Genomic DNA, 17,345 nt, shown 5'->3' with positions numbered 1-17,345 from the left:
CAGAGACTGTTCCAATCCTAGTAGGCAAGCGACCTAAAAGGTGCCGCAAGAGATGATGAGGATAGGCTACACCTCAAGACAGGCAACGCACTGTGGGGTTGATGGTAATGGAATTGATGGCTATGTCACTAGGCTCCAGGGAGATGTCATTGTGGTGGGAAAAGTACCCAATTGTCATACTTGAGTTAAAGAAAATATACCTTAATAGAAAATGACTCAAGTAAAAGTTAGCCACTAAAATTTTACTTGCGTAAAAGTCAAAATATATATATATATATATATATGGTTTTAAATATACTTAAGTAATCAAAAGTAAATGTAATTGCTAAAATATACTTAAGTATCAAAAGTATAAACCATTTCAAATTCCTTATATTAAGCAAACCAAAAGGCACCATTTTTTTTTTAAAGTTACAGATAGCCAGGGGCACACTCCAACCCTCAGACATAATTTACAAAGGAAGCTGTGTTTAGTGAGTCCGACAGGTCAGAGGCAGGAGGGATGATCAGGAATGTTCTTTTGATACGTGTGTGAATTAAACCATTTTCCTGTCCTGCTAAGCATTCAAAGGTACTTTTGGGTGTCAGGGTAAATGTATGAAGTAGAAAGTACATACTTTTCTTTAGGAATGTAGTGAAGTAAAAGTAAACTGTCACTAATATAATAGTAAAGCAAAATACAGATACCTAAAAAAACGACTTAAGTAGTACTTTCATACTTAAGTACTTTACACCACTGGATGTCAGTCCCCGTTGTCAATGACTAAAATTCCAAACGAAGCGCACTGGAAATGCGACTGGTGTTAAATTGCCTACCAAGGTGGGATTCACACCGCCTATGTAAACACGAGTCATTGTTTTATTACTATTATACCTATTGTTATTCACTGACATGACAATCAAAAAATCATAGAATAGGGATATGATAGTAGCACTTGCCTGTTCACCGAGGTCGATTGCTATGTTCGTGATAGCGAGAGGAACCAGGAATCGGATGAGCGGGAAGTAGGGGGTTAGAGATGGGAATTTCACCATAATATCAGCGGGTGGATGATAGACAGAAAAACCAGCATCAGCTGCTTACAGAACTAAGAGAGGATGAAAAACGCGAGTGACCACCCGATGTTCTCGGTCTTTTCTAGGAGAAATCCTAAAATATCAGGTCCGCCCCTGCCTCCTACACAACAACAGCATCAACAACAATGATCTAACGCAGGGGCGAAGAGGAGGTTCACCAGAAATTTCTGTTGACGGACTCTCCATTGTTCATCCATCAGGAGAGGGAAAAATAAAACCATGAAATTAACGCGCTGCTGTTCCGCCCACAACTTCTTCCTTTGGCAAATTATATTGAGCCCAATATGGAAACGGTTTGGAGGCCGCGGTATCGCTGCAGCCCAGCAAAGCCGCTATTCCGTTGATGGTCCCATGGTTAACTGTACTTTAATCATCACCATCCTTCAGCACGTGGGGGTCGCCACATAAATAACACTCCTCTTCTGGACGTCACCAGCTGCGCACCGAAAACCATACGCTAGCCTGGACAACAAAACTACACGACCAAGGTCAAATTGGTTTTGTTTTGGATATTCGGGACATTAGATTTTCTCTCGTCAATAGCTATTGAACCAAGCATGCCATGACTATAAAAATGATGAATTCTGAATCGGGGAGGATGGACAAAAATCCACACCTTTTTATTTTTTGAATTCATGTAGCTTTCAATCTTCAATTTCTCTTAGACAAAGTTATATATTATATATTCAGAATCAGGGGAGGATTAACAAAAATCCTACTTTTCTTTTTGCTTTAAATATTGAAAGCTAAAAAATATATATATATATAATAATATTCCCAAAAATAAAACCTGTGGATTTTTGTCCATCATCCCCTGATTCAGAACCAAATATCTAATATAAACTAATTTTACCTAATTAACAACATGGTGACAAGTGGTCTTTTCAGACAGTGTCAGCTACTAATAATTTGTTCAATGATATCTCTTGGCACGTGCACTGCTCATTCCAAAGTGTACATTTGTAGAACGTGCCCATCTCGCTCTCTCATATATCAAGTTGAATGAGTCACTTACTGTATGTAGATGATTGCACCAAATCATGGGCACACAAGAAACTCCTTATTCAATTCCATGCAATATCCAATGCAATAGTGACATACAAGTCCACAGGCTTTAGTCATAGCCTAGGCTACTAGTACATGCTGAATCAGAGCCGCAAGTTTTGTCTTTCTTCAATTACAGTGCCTTCAGATAAGTATTCTCACACCTTGACCTTTCCACATTGATTGTCTTACGATCTGAATGTCACTGGCCTACACAAAATATCCCATAATGTCAAATGTTTTTAGACATTTTTACAAATTCATTAAAAATGAAAAGCTGAAATGTCTTGAGTCAATAAGTATTTAACCCCTTTGTTATGGCAAGCCTAAATAAGTTCAGGAGTAGAAATTTGCTTAGCAAGTCACAACATAAGTTGCATGGACTCACTCTTTGTCACGGCAGATTTCCTCCTCTTCCCCTGAAGAGGTGAAACAGGGATCGGACCAATACGCAGCATGAACATGAACACAAATGCAAAATAATAAAATGAACTGGCAACGAAACAGCCCCGTGTGGCACAAACACTGACACAGGAAACAATCACCCACAAAATACCCAAAGAATATGGCTGCCTAAATAGGGCTCCCAATCAGAGACAACGATAGACAGCTGCCTCTAATTGAGAACCAACCTATGCAACCATAGACATACAATTTACCTAGAAAGGAAGCAGCCCCATAAACTTACAAAACCCCTAGACTGGGCTAACACATAAATCCCCCATGTCACACCCTGACCTAACCAAAAAGAAAACAAAGATAACTAAGGCCAGGGCGTGACAGTACCCCCCCCAAAGGTGCGGACTCCCGGCCGCACACCTAAACCCATAGGGGAGGGTCTGGGTGGGCGTCTGTCCACGGTGGTGGCTCTGGCGCGGGATGTGACCCCACTCCACCATAGTCTTAGTCCGCTTTTGTGGCATCCTAGAAACGGCGACCCTCACTGCCGACCTAGGATTGGCAATGCTACTAAATGGCCCCACTGGACTGAGGGGCAGCACCGGACTGAAGGGCAGATCCTGGCTGACTGGTGGCTCTGGCAGATCCTGGCTGAATGGCGGCTCTGGCGGATCCTGGCTGAATGGCGGCTCTGGCGGATCCTGGCTGAATGGCGGCTCTGGCGGATCCTGGCTGAATGGCGGCTCTGGCGGATCCTGGCTGACTGGCGGCTCTGGCGGATCCTGGCTGACTGGCGGCTCTGGCGGATCCTGGCTGACTGGCGGCTCTGGCGGATCCTGGCTGACTGGCGGCTCTGGCGGATCCTGGCTGACTGGCGGCTCTGGCGGCTCCTTGCATACTGGCGGCTCCTTGCAGACTGGCGGCTCTGGCGGCTCCTTGCAGACTGGCGGGTCTGGCGGCTCCTTGCAGACTGGCGGCTCTGGAGGATCCTGGCTGACTGGCGGCTCTGGAGGATCCTGGCTGACTGGCGGCTCTGAAGGATCCTGGCTGACTGGCGGCTCTGGAGGATCCTGGTTGACTGGCGGCTCTGGCGGGTCATGGCTGACTGGCGGCTCTGGCGGATCCTGGCTGACTGGCGGATCCTGGCTGACTGGCGGCTCTGGCGGATCCTTGCAGACTGGCGGCTCTGGCGGCTCCTTGCAGACTGGTGGCTCTGGCGGCTCTGGACAGGCGGGAGATTCCAGCACCTCTGGACAGGCGGGAGACGCCAGCACCTCTGGACAGGCGGGAGACGCCAGCACCTCTGGACAGGCGGGAGACGCCAGGACCTCTGGACAGGCGGGAGACGCCAGCACCTCTGGACAGGCGGGAGACTCCAGCACCTCTGGACAGGCGGGAGACTCCAGCACCTCTGAACAGGCGGGAGACGCCAGCACCTCTGGACAGGCGGGAGACTCCAGCACCTCTGGACAGGCGGGAGACGCCAGCACCTCTGGACAGGCGGGAGACGCCAGCACCTCTGGACAGGCGGGAGACTCTGGCGGCGCTAAGCAGGAAGAAGGCTCTGGCAGCGCTGGACAGATGAGGCGCACTGTATGCCTGGTGCGTGGTGCCGGCACTGGTGGTACTGGGCCGAGGACACCCACCTCAGGGCGAGTGTGGGGAGTAGAAACAGGGAGTACTGGGCTCTGGACATGCACAGGAAGCCTGATGCGAGGGGCTGCCACCGGAGGGCTGGTGCATGTAGGTGGCACTGGAGCTCTTGAGCACCGAGCCTGCCCAACCTTACCTGGTTGAATGCTCCCGGTCACCAGTGCGGCGAGGTGGAATAGCCCGCACTGGGCTGTGCAGGCGAACCGGGGACACCATGCGTAAGGCTGGTGCCATGTATGCCGGCCCAAGGATACGCACTGGAGACCAGATGCGTAGAGCCGGCTTCATGGCACTTGTTTCGATGCCCACTCGCACTGGAGACACCGTGCGCTCCACAGCATAACACGATGCCTGCCCGGTCTCTCTCGCTCTCCGGTAAGCACAGGAAGTTGGCGCAGGTCTCCTACCTGGCTTCGCCATACTCCCTGTGTGCCCCCTCCCAAGAAATCTTAGGGGCTGACTCTCGGGCTTCCTACCGCGCCGCCGTGCTCGTTTCTCCAACTCCATTCTCCTGTAACCCTCCTCGCACTGCTCTAGCGAATCCCAGGCGGGCTCCGGCACTCTCCCTGGGTCGACCGCCCACCTGTCTATCTCTTCCCAAGTATTATAGTCCAGATTCTGCTTCCATGTCCAAAAATCCTGACATTGCTGCTCCTCCTGCCGCTGCCTGTCACCACGCTGCTTGGTCCTGTTTTGGTGGGTGATTCTGTCACGGCAGATTTCCTCCTCTTCCTCTGAAGAGGTGAAACAAGGATCGGACCAATACGCAGCGTGGTAGGTGTCCATGGTTTTTAATAAGAAAAACTAAACATGAACACAAATATAAAATAATAAAGTGAACTGGCAACGAAACAGTCCCGTGTGGCACAAACACTCACACAGGAAACAATCACCCACAATATACCCAAAGAATATGGCTGCCTAAATATGGTTCCCAATCAGAGACAACGATAGACAGCTGCCTCGAATTCAGAACCCATCTTGGCAACCATAGACAATTTACCTAGAAAGGAAACAGCCCCATAAACTTACAAAACCCCTAGACAGGGGAAAACACATAAATCCCCCATGTCACACCCTGACCTAACCAAAAATAAAATAAAGATAACTAAGGCCAGGGCGTGACACTCTTTGTGCAATAATAGTGTTTTACCCCACAGACACAGTACAATTATCTGTAAGGTCCCTCAGTCGTGCAGTGAATTTCAAACACAGATTCAACCACAAAGACCTAGAGATTTTCCTATGCCTCGCAAAGGGCACATATTGGTAGATGGGTAAAAATAAAAGGCAGACACTGAATATGCCTTTGAATATGGTGAAGTTATTAATTACACTTTGGATGGTGTATCAATACACCCAGTCACTACAAAGATACAGGCATTCTTCCTAACTCATTTGCCGGAGAGGAAGGAAACCACTCAGGGATTTCACTATGAGGACAATGATGAATTTAGACAGTTACAGAGTTTAATTGCTGTGATAGGTGAAAACTGAGGATGGATCAATGACATTGTAGTTACTACGCAATACTAACCTAAATGACAGAGTGAAATGAAGGAAGCCTTTACAGAATAAAAACATTCCAAAACATGCATCCTGTTTGCAATAAGGCACAAAACTGCAAAACATGTGACAAAGAAATGTACTTTATGTCCTGAATACAAAGCATTATGTTTGGGGCAAATCCAACTCAACACATCACTGAGTACCACTTTAATTTGCAAGCATGGTGGTCCTCGGCAAGGACTATGGAGATTTTTGGAAGAAAATAAACAGAATAGAGCTAAGCACAGAAAAAATCCAAGAGGCAAACCTGGTCCAGTCTGCTTTCCACCAGACACTGGGAGACAATTCAACTTTCACCAGGACAATAACCTAAAACACAAGGCCTAAAATATACTGGAGTTGCTTACCAAGACGACATTGAATGTTCCTGAGTGGCCTAGTTACAGTTTGGACTTAAATTGGCTTCAAAATATATGGCAAGACTTGAAAATGGCTGTCTAGCAATGATCAACAACCAACTTGACAGAGTTGGAAGAATTTGAAAAAATATTGTACAGTCCAGGTGTGCAAAGCTCTCAGAGACTTACCCAGAAAGAGTCTTAGCTGTAATCACTGCCAACAGTGATTCTAGCATGTATTGACATGTGTGAATACTTATGTAAATGAGATATATCTGTATTTAATTTTCAAGTAATTAGCAAACATGTCTAAAATCATGTTCTATGCGTTAACAATACAATTTCCAGGTACAGGTTTCAATGCCAGCCACTTCACCTCAGTCTGTAAATACATTGTCATGTATGGAAACATGCAATATTTACAATTCCTCTTCATGTCAAAATCCATCCTGGTAGTTTAGTTCCCCATCTAGTTGACAACAGGGGGCATTATAATAAAGATAACGCTCAATTATTTATTCAATCGTTTGTTTGAAAATTGACTGATACAATAAAAAAAATGTCCCCACTGAATTAACAGATGTCAGATGCATTTCACCATAGGGGGCCCGAGACAGCTAGCCTACCTTGTGGTACTCCATAAGTAAGGAGAGTTCAACTGCAGATAAATAAACTGTTTCTCCAAATTGTAGTTGGAATAATGGCCTACTACAATATAGCATCGCTGACTCCAAGTTTTACTTCTGACATTTAATGCACAATATAAATAGGCAAAAGAGTTGCATAAGTCTGTGGGGAGGGAGAAGTTAACAAATTAATGCATGAATGAATGTCTTTAGTGTTAGCTAGACTACTGACATTGCTACACTGTGTATTTACATGATAAGTCAAAAAATGTGGACCGTGTTGTGTGTGCCCCTGTTACCGGGTTCCTGACCTAATAGCAAGCAAGCTTACAAACAAATGTATGTCGGCTACTTAACCTACTACAAACTCGGGTGATTGTTTGTTGGAACACTACAGTTAAATGTGAAAGTGAGTCAATCTAAGATCAGTACTTGCATCTGGAGTGCTGTCTATGCATTTAAGAGGGGTCACATTTCCCTCGTCCCATCCCTCAGCTTTATACCAAAATAAGTGGTGAGGTTGCCGTTCTTTTTGTTATAAAAGACTGTAGATTTAATGCAAATTGGTAAATTAATAACTGATTAATTGACCTTACTGAATGATAATCTATATTCATGTTTATCGATCTATCAACAGTGCATAGCCTCATTCTGTGGAGAGGGAGGGAGACATAAACAAAGAGGGAAGGACCTAAATTAATGCAAAATGTACGGAGCTGAAATACAGTTGGGCTGATTAAATGTTTTCTATGTGCTGCAGCACAGGTTAAAAAGCATGCACTGCAAAGTAGATATAACTGTGTAATCTGGGTCAATGCGCTACGCTTCAGTTTAGCTTCCTCTCCTATCTCCCCTATCTCCCCCTAGCATATTGGGCTCAAACCAGTGATCCTCTGCTTCGCAACACACTTGACCGCCCTCCTTGACAATGTGCAAACCAATTGAGCCATACAAAAGTTATACCTCCATCGGCAACATTTCAAGCTAGCTGTGGAGTGAGTTTACGTTCTTAACTCTGTTACATCTACATCACCAGGGGCATATGAAAAAAATGACGTAACTTATTGTTAGACAAATGCAAATAAACTTGCAGCTTGGCATCAGCCTGGTTGCGAGAGAGTTTGACTGCGTTTACACAGGCAGCCGATTCTAATAATTTACCAATTATTTCCATGACTGATATCTGATCATTTTCGTAATGTGTAAGCAGCAAAAAAACACATGGAATCTGATCTTGAATTTGGATTTATAGCACATCCACACTGTACTGACACATATTTTATTATTTGGTTAATTTTATAGAAAGCTTTCTATATTTCAACTTGTTTTTTATAGGATGGTATAATGGTCCCCTGTTATGTGTGCCGTGTTACCTGTGATACATGTTCAGAATTTGTCCTTTGTTACAACATTACAGGAACATGGAACATTCTGTCTAATTATCTGCATACTGTATCTCTGCTACCATAAGTCTACAACTACAACAAAAAACATTCAACTCTTCCTGGTGCAAACTCAGGTACTCAACCTCCTCTTATTTGTTGGAACACTATAGTTAAACATAAACGTGAGATGTACTCAGTCTAACATTGACCTTGATGCAGGAATGAATATAATATACAGTCATCTTTGAACTAAATGAAAAACAGTAAGTACCGATGACAATGTATAATCTTACTGTACTGTACCGTGAAGTACAGTGCAGTAAGGGTGTATAGGCAGTTAAACGGCAGCTTACTATAATTACTGGCAGGGGGGTGGTGGTAACAGAAATAGTTGCAGTGTAGATGTTCAATTTAAAAATAATTCTGCAACATTGAAGGTCCCTAAGAACACAGTGGCCTCCCTCATTCTTAAATGGAAGAAGTTTGGGACCCACCAAGACTCTTCCTAGAGCCGGCCACCCGGCCAAACTGAGCAATCGGGGGAGAAGGGCCTTGGTCAGTGTGGTGACTTGAACCCGATCGAACTCCCCAAATACAGGTGTGCCAGGCTTGTAGCGTCATACCCAAGAAGACTCTAGGCTGTAATCGCTGCCAAAGGTGCTTCAACAAAGTACTGAGTAAAGGGTCTGAATACTTATGTAAATGTGATATTTAAGTTTTTATTTTTAATACATTTGCAAACATTAACAAAAAAAACTGGTTTTGCTTTGTCATTATGGGGTCTTGTGTGTAGATTTATAAGGATAAAAAAAAACATGTAGAATAATGCTGTAACGTAACAAAATGTGGAGAAAGTCAAGGGGTCTGAATACTTTCCGAATGCAATGTAGGTGTTTTACATGTCGAGAACAGAAGTGGAACAGCCCTTACAATGAGTTTCTCTGTGGAGAGAGAGGAGAGCAGCACTTCATCAAATCAAATCAAATGTATTTATATAGCCCTTCGTACATCAGCTGATATCTCAAAGTGCTGTACAGACACCCAGCCTAAAACCCCAAACAGCAAGCAATGCAGGTGTAGAAGCACGGTGGCTAGTACTAGGAAAAACTCCCTAGAAAGGCCTAAACCTAGGAAGAAACCTGGAGAGGAACCAGGCTATGTGGGGTGGCCAGTCCTCTTCTGGCTGTGCCGAGTGGAGATTATAACAGAACATGGCCAAGATGTTAAAATGTTCATAAATGACCAGCATGGTCCAATAATAATAAGGCAGAAGAGTTGAAACTGGAGCAGCAGCACGGCCAGGTGGACTGGGGACAGCAAGGAGTCATCATGTCAGGTAGTCCTGAGGCATGGTCCTAGGGCTCAGGTCCTCCGAGAGAGTGAAAGAAAGAGAGAAAGAGAGAATTAGAGAGAGCACACTTAAATTCACACAGGACACCGAATAGGACAGGAGAAGTACTCCAGATATAACAAACTGACCCTAGCCCCCCGGCACATAAACTACTGCAGCATAAATACTGGAGGCTGAGACAGGAGGGGTCAGGAGACACTGTGGCCAACCCAGACAGGATGACCACATCAGTGACTCAACCCACTCAGGTGACGCACCCCTCCCAGGGACGGTATGAGAGAGCCCCAGTAAGCCAGTGACTCAGCCCCTGTAATAGGGTTAGAGGCAGTGGAAAGAGGGGAACCGGCCAGGCAGAGACAGCAAGGGCGGTTCGTTGCTCCAGAGCCTTTCCGTTCACCTTCCCACTCCTGGGCCAGACTACACTCAATCATATGACCCACTGAAGAGATGAGTCTTCAGTAAAGACTTAAAGGTTGAGACCGAGTTTGCGTCTCTGACATGGGTAGGCAGACCGTTCCATAAAAATGGAGCTCTATAGGAGAAAGTCATAAACAGTGCTCTAACGCCCCCATGGGCTGGTCTGGAGCAATGAAGTAGTGACCCGGGTTAACGTACTAAACCACTGTCGTGTCTTTACTATCATTAAACTGAAGACATAGTTTTCATCAAAGATTCTCTGTAATTCGTATTACGCGATCAACTGATTAATCATGTAAATGTAATTAACTAGGGAGTCAGGGCATCAAGGAAAAATATTCAGATTACAAAGTTATCATTTCCTAAAATAACTTTTCAGATATTTTATCTGATCAATTCAGATAAATTAAATGAATTATTTACTTTACCTCACGTTAGTCTAATTCCAAACATCGTAAATTGTTGGTTATCTGCATGAACCCAGTCTTCACTATGAGTCATCCATACATCAATTGTCTTAAATCATTTATTTATTACTAACTAAGTAATTCACAGAAATGCATAAACAAACAGTAAATATGGTTACATGAAATGATAGGGGAATGTGCCCTGGGCTAAACCGGCATTGTGGCTTGTTAGACAAAAGAGGAAATGGGGGTCGACTAAGAAGTCACTACAGAGTGATAATTCTAACAATTGAAATGCTAATCCTTTGCACATGAACGCTCACTCATACGTCCTTGCTGGGCGTTAATTCCTGCGGACCTGGTGTCCGGTAATTCCTTGTCTAGTCCTTGTGACTTATCTTTTACCCTTTTCTCAAATTGTTCTCGCTTTAGTCCTTCCCGTAGTGGAACTTCTGGAGAACATTGGTCTATGTTTTGATCGTCCATCACCTCTTTGTTACCCTTGTGCTCTGACACTTTTTGTGGGTTGAGTGCATGAACGTAGCGAACAGGTTGATTGTAGCGGTGGGTCATGTTGATGGCAACGTACTTTACAGTTATTTCGACCGCAGAGGTTATTGGAATCATGGTTTCGTGGTAGAAACTGTTGTTGTGCGTGGTAGAAACTGTTGTTCAACACTCCAATACCTGATAATGCACCCTCTAATTGGAGTGAGTGCTGGTCAAACTTTAAAACCGAGTGGTCAGGGCTCTTTGCATTGTGAACTTTTGATGCCTCAAAAGCTGTGCTTGCAAGCTCTCTGAGTTGTAAGATAGGCAAGCCAACGTGGGCTGCAGAGCCCAAATAGGAAATGAAGGTAGGATACATGTTCGACAGGATTAAAAAAAAAGGTAACAGGTCTTCCATGCCTGTTTCAGTGAGTAGTCCAAAGTAATCTGAACGAAGCCTATGATAGTAAGCTTGTGGGTGTTCGTTCCGAGCTTGTTTGACGGTGTTAGCCAGTGAGCTATCGTGTTTGCGAGTCGCAGAACCACTGAATTCCACGTTCAAAGCTGTGGCAAGTTTAGCGTAGTCATTTAGCACATGTTGCTGTTGTTGACGAATGAACCTTGTCACGTGTCTATTCGATGTTCGCTTCAACAGGTAAACCCTGTCAGAACCCGTAGCGGGTAGCCCGTAGCCATCCAACGCGTCCTCTATGTCAGCTAGGAACGTCTCAGTATCGTTTGGCTGACCTGGAACGGGGTCAAAGGTGGGGAAATTCTTGATGAGTTTGTCAAGGTTTTCCGCGCCAAGCGGGCGGAAAGGGTTGTGTTCATCCTGTGGAGAGATTGGGGCCGAAAGGCCAAAAGGAGAAGCCAAGCCTTGTTGTTGTTGGCCAAGAGGCACAATATTACTCAGTGCAGAATAGCCAAGAGGAGAAGACTGAGGGACACATGAGGGAGGCAAGGTCTGAAACCTACCGTCTATACTCCTGTGAGTACAGGGCTCCGGTTGCTTGGATTGGTAGTCACGCTGTGGAGCATGACTATTCTGGACTTCCTCCAGATGGTACCTAAGGGTGGTATTCTGAGTCCACTTGAGCGCTTCGAGTACTGATTTTGGACACGTGAGTGTCACACTTGCTCCTTTCGGTCTCAAACTTATCTGTCATGGTTTGCAGATAGAGGTCTTGAGTACAGAGTGAGAGATTCAGTGATGAGATTTCCTCCGCTTGCTTAGAAATCAATATTTCCATCTTCATCACCTGAGTTCTCTCATCATTCATTTGGTCAGCTGATTTGTCATCCAACTTTGTCATTGTGTTCATTAACTGATCATCTTTGGTCTGCAGCGTTTTGTGTAGAACCGTGTTACTCTGAGTAATGTTCAACAAAACCTCATGCATGTTATCAAGTTGAGCGCTCCTGTTTGGAGATAACTCTTCAGATTTATCTAGTTTGGTGGAACATCATCGTATTTAGTTTTGGCTAAATCGAGTTGTTCGTGTAGCATATGATTTTGTTCCTGTAGAAGATGATTTTGTTGAAGAGCTTGTGCTTGTTCATCGTCATACGTTTTTGCAATTACATTTAATTGTTCAGTATTCAAACGCAGTTCCATAGCTAGCATAATTTTTTCCTTTTCTGCATTTGTCATTGGTTTCTAGGTTCTCTCACCCTCTGTCCCTTTATGTCTCTCATTACCTGCTCGTGCTTCAGCTGTGCACTGCGGTATTGGACAGATGTCAATCTTGGGTGGCAAGACATCAGGGCTACACTGGAGAGAACCTTTACAAGGCCTGCGCCCGATGGTTGATTTTGGAAAGCGTTGTTGTCTGGTTTTCCACCAATGGCATAATAAGGGTTGGTATCGCTGCTGAGGTCAGAGATCAATCCATTTGCGGGTGGAGGTTCAATAATTAGCGGGCGAGTGGGAATTACCCCCTCTGATAGCTTGCACATTATAAGAACATTTCGAAAGGAAAAAATGTTTTTCCTAATTTTCCAAAGTTTGGTTTTGGAATATATTGGGAGCTGCAAAGACGCTTTTAATCTATTTATAGATGTTAATGAACCATCAGTACTGGACAGTACTGTGGATGTTGGACGTGAATGAATTTTCAAAAGTAAATTGAATTAATCAATGATAATGATTAATCATACCTGGATAGGCTATCTGGGAATTAAACTTTAAATTAACCTGGGAAGTTGGTTCACCTAGGTTACTATTGCAAAGTTTAAGGTGTCTCATTTAATTGGAAGAATTTAGAAAGGTATGTCCAACAATTTAAATAAATAAATTGAATGAGACCGAAGCAATTAAGATTGCTGGATTATTTTAACGTGATCCACGTTTGGATTTCCAACACTTCTTTTAAGAGACGTACTTGTGATTCTTCACCACCAGTGATGCAGAATGCTGAAATCAAACGGAAGTACAAAGGGCGGGACTTCCGTCGCGCAAGGCGGAGGAATTTAAACGGAACACAGGAAGTGAAAAATGTTCCCCCTCTGTTAGGTTAGCATCTCGTAATCATACATTGTTCAGAAATATCACGTTCTAAGCACAAAATAGGGTCCTCTCACCATGGAAAGGGTGGGTTTACTAGTGACGTCTCACATTAACCCATTCGGCATACTTTGCTAGCGTTATGTTGACGCGGTACATAATACGGATATGCCTGTAGTCAGTCCACACTGGTGTAGTGCGGTAGGCAGCTAAATACCTCGGCTCGAACACCAAAGATCTATCCTCTAATTCCAAACCTTACTGGCTATATGAATTAATATTGACTGACATAAGTAGTACCGTTTGGCCAAACGGACTAAATCTGGAATGTATTGCTCTGAAGCAAACGACCACTGCCGGAGGCGCTCTGTAGCCTCTTCAAAGGGAAACACACAACCAATTTGAATGTATACAAAGCAGTCTGTTTGTACAATTATGTTTGCACAATTGATATAGATACCTACTCATTCAAGGGTTTTTCTTTATTTTTAGTATTTTCTACATTATAGAATAATAGTGAAGACACCCAGACTATGAAATAACACATATGGAATCATGTAGTAACCAAAAAAAGTGTTCAACAAATCAAAATATATTTTATATTCAAAATTCTTCAAAGTAGCCACCCTTTTCCTCGATGACAGCATTGGGATGAATTGGAACGCCTACTGTGAGCCAGGCCTAATCGAAAAACATCAGTGCCCAACCTCACTAATGCTCTTGTGGCTGAATGGAAGCAAATTCCCGCAGAAAGTTTCAAACATCTAGTGGAAAACCTTCCCAGAAGAGTGGAGGCTGTTATAGCAGCAAAGGGGGGACCAACACCATGATTTTGGAATGAGATATTTGACGAGCAGGTGTCCACATACTTTTGGTAATGTAGTAGGGCTACGTCCCTTCCGTCTTCAAGAGAGCGAGAGTTGCACCCCTTCTGAAAAAACCTACACTCGATCCCTCCGATGTCAACAACTACAGACCAGTATCCCTTCTTTCTTTTCTCTCCAAAACTCTTGAACGTGCCGTCCTTGGCCAGCTCTCCCGCTATCTCTCTCAGAATGACCTTCTTGATCCAAATCAGTCAGGTTTCAAGACTAGTCATTCAACTGAGACTGCTCTTCTCTGTATCACGGAGGCGCTCCGCACTGCTAAAGCTAACTCTCTTTCCTCTGCTCTCATCCTTCTAGACCTATCGGCTGCCTTCGATACTGTGAACCATCAGATCCTCCTCTCCACCCTCTCCGAGTTGGGCATCTCCGGCGCGGCCCACGCTTGGATTGCGTCCTACCTGACAGGTCGCTCCTACCAGGTGGCGTGGCGAGAATCCGTCTCCACACCACGTGCTCTCACCACTGGTGTCCCCCAGGGCTCTGTTCTAGGCCCTCTCCTATTCTCGCTATACACCAAGTCACTTGGCTCTGTCATAACCTCACATGGTCTCTCCTATCATTGCTATGCAGACGACACACAATTAATCTTCTCCTTTCCCCCTTCTGATGACCAGGTGGCGAATCGCATCTCTGCATGTCTGGCAGACATATCAGTGTGGATGACGGATCACCACCTCAAGCTGAACCTCGGCAAGACGGAGCTGCTCTTCCTCCCGGGGAAGGACTGCCCGTTCCATGATCTCGCCATCACGGTTGACAACTCCATTGTGTCCTCCTCCCAGAGCGCTAAGAACCTTGGCGTGATCCTGGACAACACCCTGTCGTTCTCAACTAACATCAAGGCGGTGGCCCGTTCCTGTAGGTTCATGCTCTACAACATCCGCAGAGTACGACCCTGCCTCACACAGGAAGCGGCGCAGGTCCTAATCCAGGCACTTGTCATCTCCCGTCTGGATTACTGCAACTCGCTGTTGGCTGGGCTCCCTGCCTGTGCCATTAAACCCCTACAACTCATCCAGAACACCGCAGCCCGTCTGGTGTTCAACCTTCCCAAGTTCTCTCACGTCACCCCGCTCCTCCGCTCCCTCCACTGGCTTCCAGTTGAAGCTCGCATCCGCTACAAGACCATGGTGCTTGCCTACGGAGCTGTGAGGGGAACGGCACCTCAGTACCTCCAGGCTCTGATCAGGCCCTACACCCAAACAAGGGCACTGCGTTCATCCACCTCTGGCCTGCTCGCCTCCCTACCACTGAGGAAGTACAGTTCCCGCTCAGCCCAGTCAAAACTGTTCGCTGCTCTGGCCCCCCAATGGTGGAACAAACTCCCTCACGACGCCAGGACAGCGGAGTCAATCACCACCTTCTGGAGACACCTGAAACCCCACCTCTTTAAGGAATACCTAGGATAGGATAAAGTAATCCCTCTCACCCCCCCTCCCCCTTAAAAGATTTAGATGCACTACTGTTCCACTGGATGTCATAAGGTGAATGCACCAATTTGTAAGTCGCTCTGGATAAGAGCGTCTGCTAAATGACTTAAATGTAAATGTAAATGTAGTGTATTTCAGCTTGCACATCAATTATGGAACATTTCAGAACTATACCTCTGAAAAATTAACTGTGACTAAAACTCATCTGAGACATCCTTTCAATGGTGCTATCCAACACCTCACACCCTTATTGTTAATTAGGTGGGTACCCTGACTGGTACTCCTTGTAACTGTCATTCCAAAAACATAAAATCTCTTGGTGAAGGTTACGAGGTGTTGTAGTAAGATTGAGTAGTACTTTTACATGGGTTCCATTTTTCGCATATTTTTATTAATTTATGGTCGCTTGCCTCACTTTTAAAAATAAATCTGTTTAACAGTCAATTGAATTTATATGGACAAAAATATACCGGTTATGTATGATCTGAGGAGTTCAAGGCAACACTCTGTTGCAACAGGCCACTCTACAAGGCACCAGACATGTTAGTATTTTTTGCTGATACAGGCTTGTCTTGGGCTTACAGCTAAGAGCCATTTGGGTGCAACCGCAGCATATGACATCCCATGGGTTTACTATCTACAGGAAGTCACATTTTTGGAAACTTGCAGAAAGGAGCACAATATAGTGTTTGCTGTTGTGAATGCAGTTAGACAGATCTTAAATCTGCACAGACAACTAATTGCCTTTTACACACTATCTGCTGACTGCCAGGTATACAAAAAGGATGTGCTTCTCTATAAAAGCTGAGAACCGACACTGTTCGATGGGATTTAACTTCTTATCACATCCGGTGACATCCGGTGAAATTCAAACTACAGAATTATACATATTTAACTTTCATAAAATCACAAGTGTAATACAGCAAAATAAAGCTTAACTTCTTGTTAATCCAGCCCATGTGTCAGATTTCAAAAAGGCTTTACGGCGAAAGCACACCATGCGATTATCTGAGGACAGCGCCCCGCATACAAAAGCATGAAAAACACATTTGAACCAGGCAGGTGCGCCACAAAAGTCAGAAATAGCGATATAATAAATGCCTTACCTTTGATGATCTTCTTCTGTTGGCACTACAAAAGGTGAAAATAAAAGAGAGCCGCACACTCTAGGAGCTCAGATGCAATAATTTATCGCATATCTATTTCATGTTTCTAAATGATTTCTTTATTCAGACGAAAGGTACTGCTATGGGATCCCCCATGGCTCCTAACTATGCTAATTTGTATGTGGGTTACATGGAGAAACAGTCTATTTTCAATCCTCTCAAAAATGTTTTCTTGCCTCACATCATTATTTGGAAACGGTATATTGATGATATTTTTGTTCTATGGAGGGGTGATGCAAAACAGCTCCAGGCGTTCCATGCTTTTCTTAACTCCTGTTCTGAGCATCTGAGATTTACTATGCAATCTGATACATGTCAAATCAGTTTTCTTGATCTTCTGATCTTGTGTGAAGATAATGTTCTATACACTGATCTTTACAGGAATCCTACTGATCGTAACAGTTTGTTGAGGGCTGATAGTTGTCACCCACTTCCCTTGAAAAATAGTTTGCCCTACAGCCAATTCTGTCGAATCAAAAGAATATGCAAAAAACATTCAGATTTCGACAGAAATATTGCTGAGACGCAAAGAAAGTTCAAGGAGAGGGGCTACAAGAATGATCAGATTAATATTGCCATTGAGAAAATTCAAAACAAAACTAGA

General features: G+C 44.3%; 1 protein-coding gene across 1 annotated transcript in view; it reads right to left on the bottom strand.

The window, feature by feature from the left end:
* ankhb (ANKH inorganic pyrophosphate transport regulator b) overlaps positions 1 to 1,481 on the bottom strand; it is a 108,489-nt gene extending 107,008 nt beyond the window's left edge. The window contains exon 1 of the mRNA XM_029641969.2: positions 940 to 1,481. Coding sequence (XP_029497829.2) covers positions 940 to 1,035 — 96 coding nt within the window. The 5' untranslated portion in view covers positions 1,036 to 1,481. The remainder of the gene's footprint in view (positions 1 to 939) is intronic.
* Between the last annotated feature and the right edge of the window lie 15,864 nt (positions 1,482 to 17,345).

This window comes from Oncorhynchus nerka, linkage group LG9b, assembly GCF_034236695.1.
Source record: "Oncorhynchus nerka isolate Pitt River linkage group LG9b, Oner_Uvic_2.0, whole genome shotgun sequence".
Lineage (NCBI taxonomy): Eukaryota > Metazoa > Chordata > Actinopteri > Salmoniformes > Salmonidae > Oncorhynchus > Oncorhynchus nerka.
The sequence above is the reverse complement of the archived record's forward strand: the minus strand, read 5'-3'. Positions and strand labels throughout refer to the sequence as shown.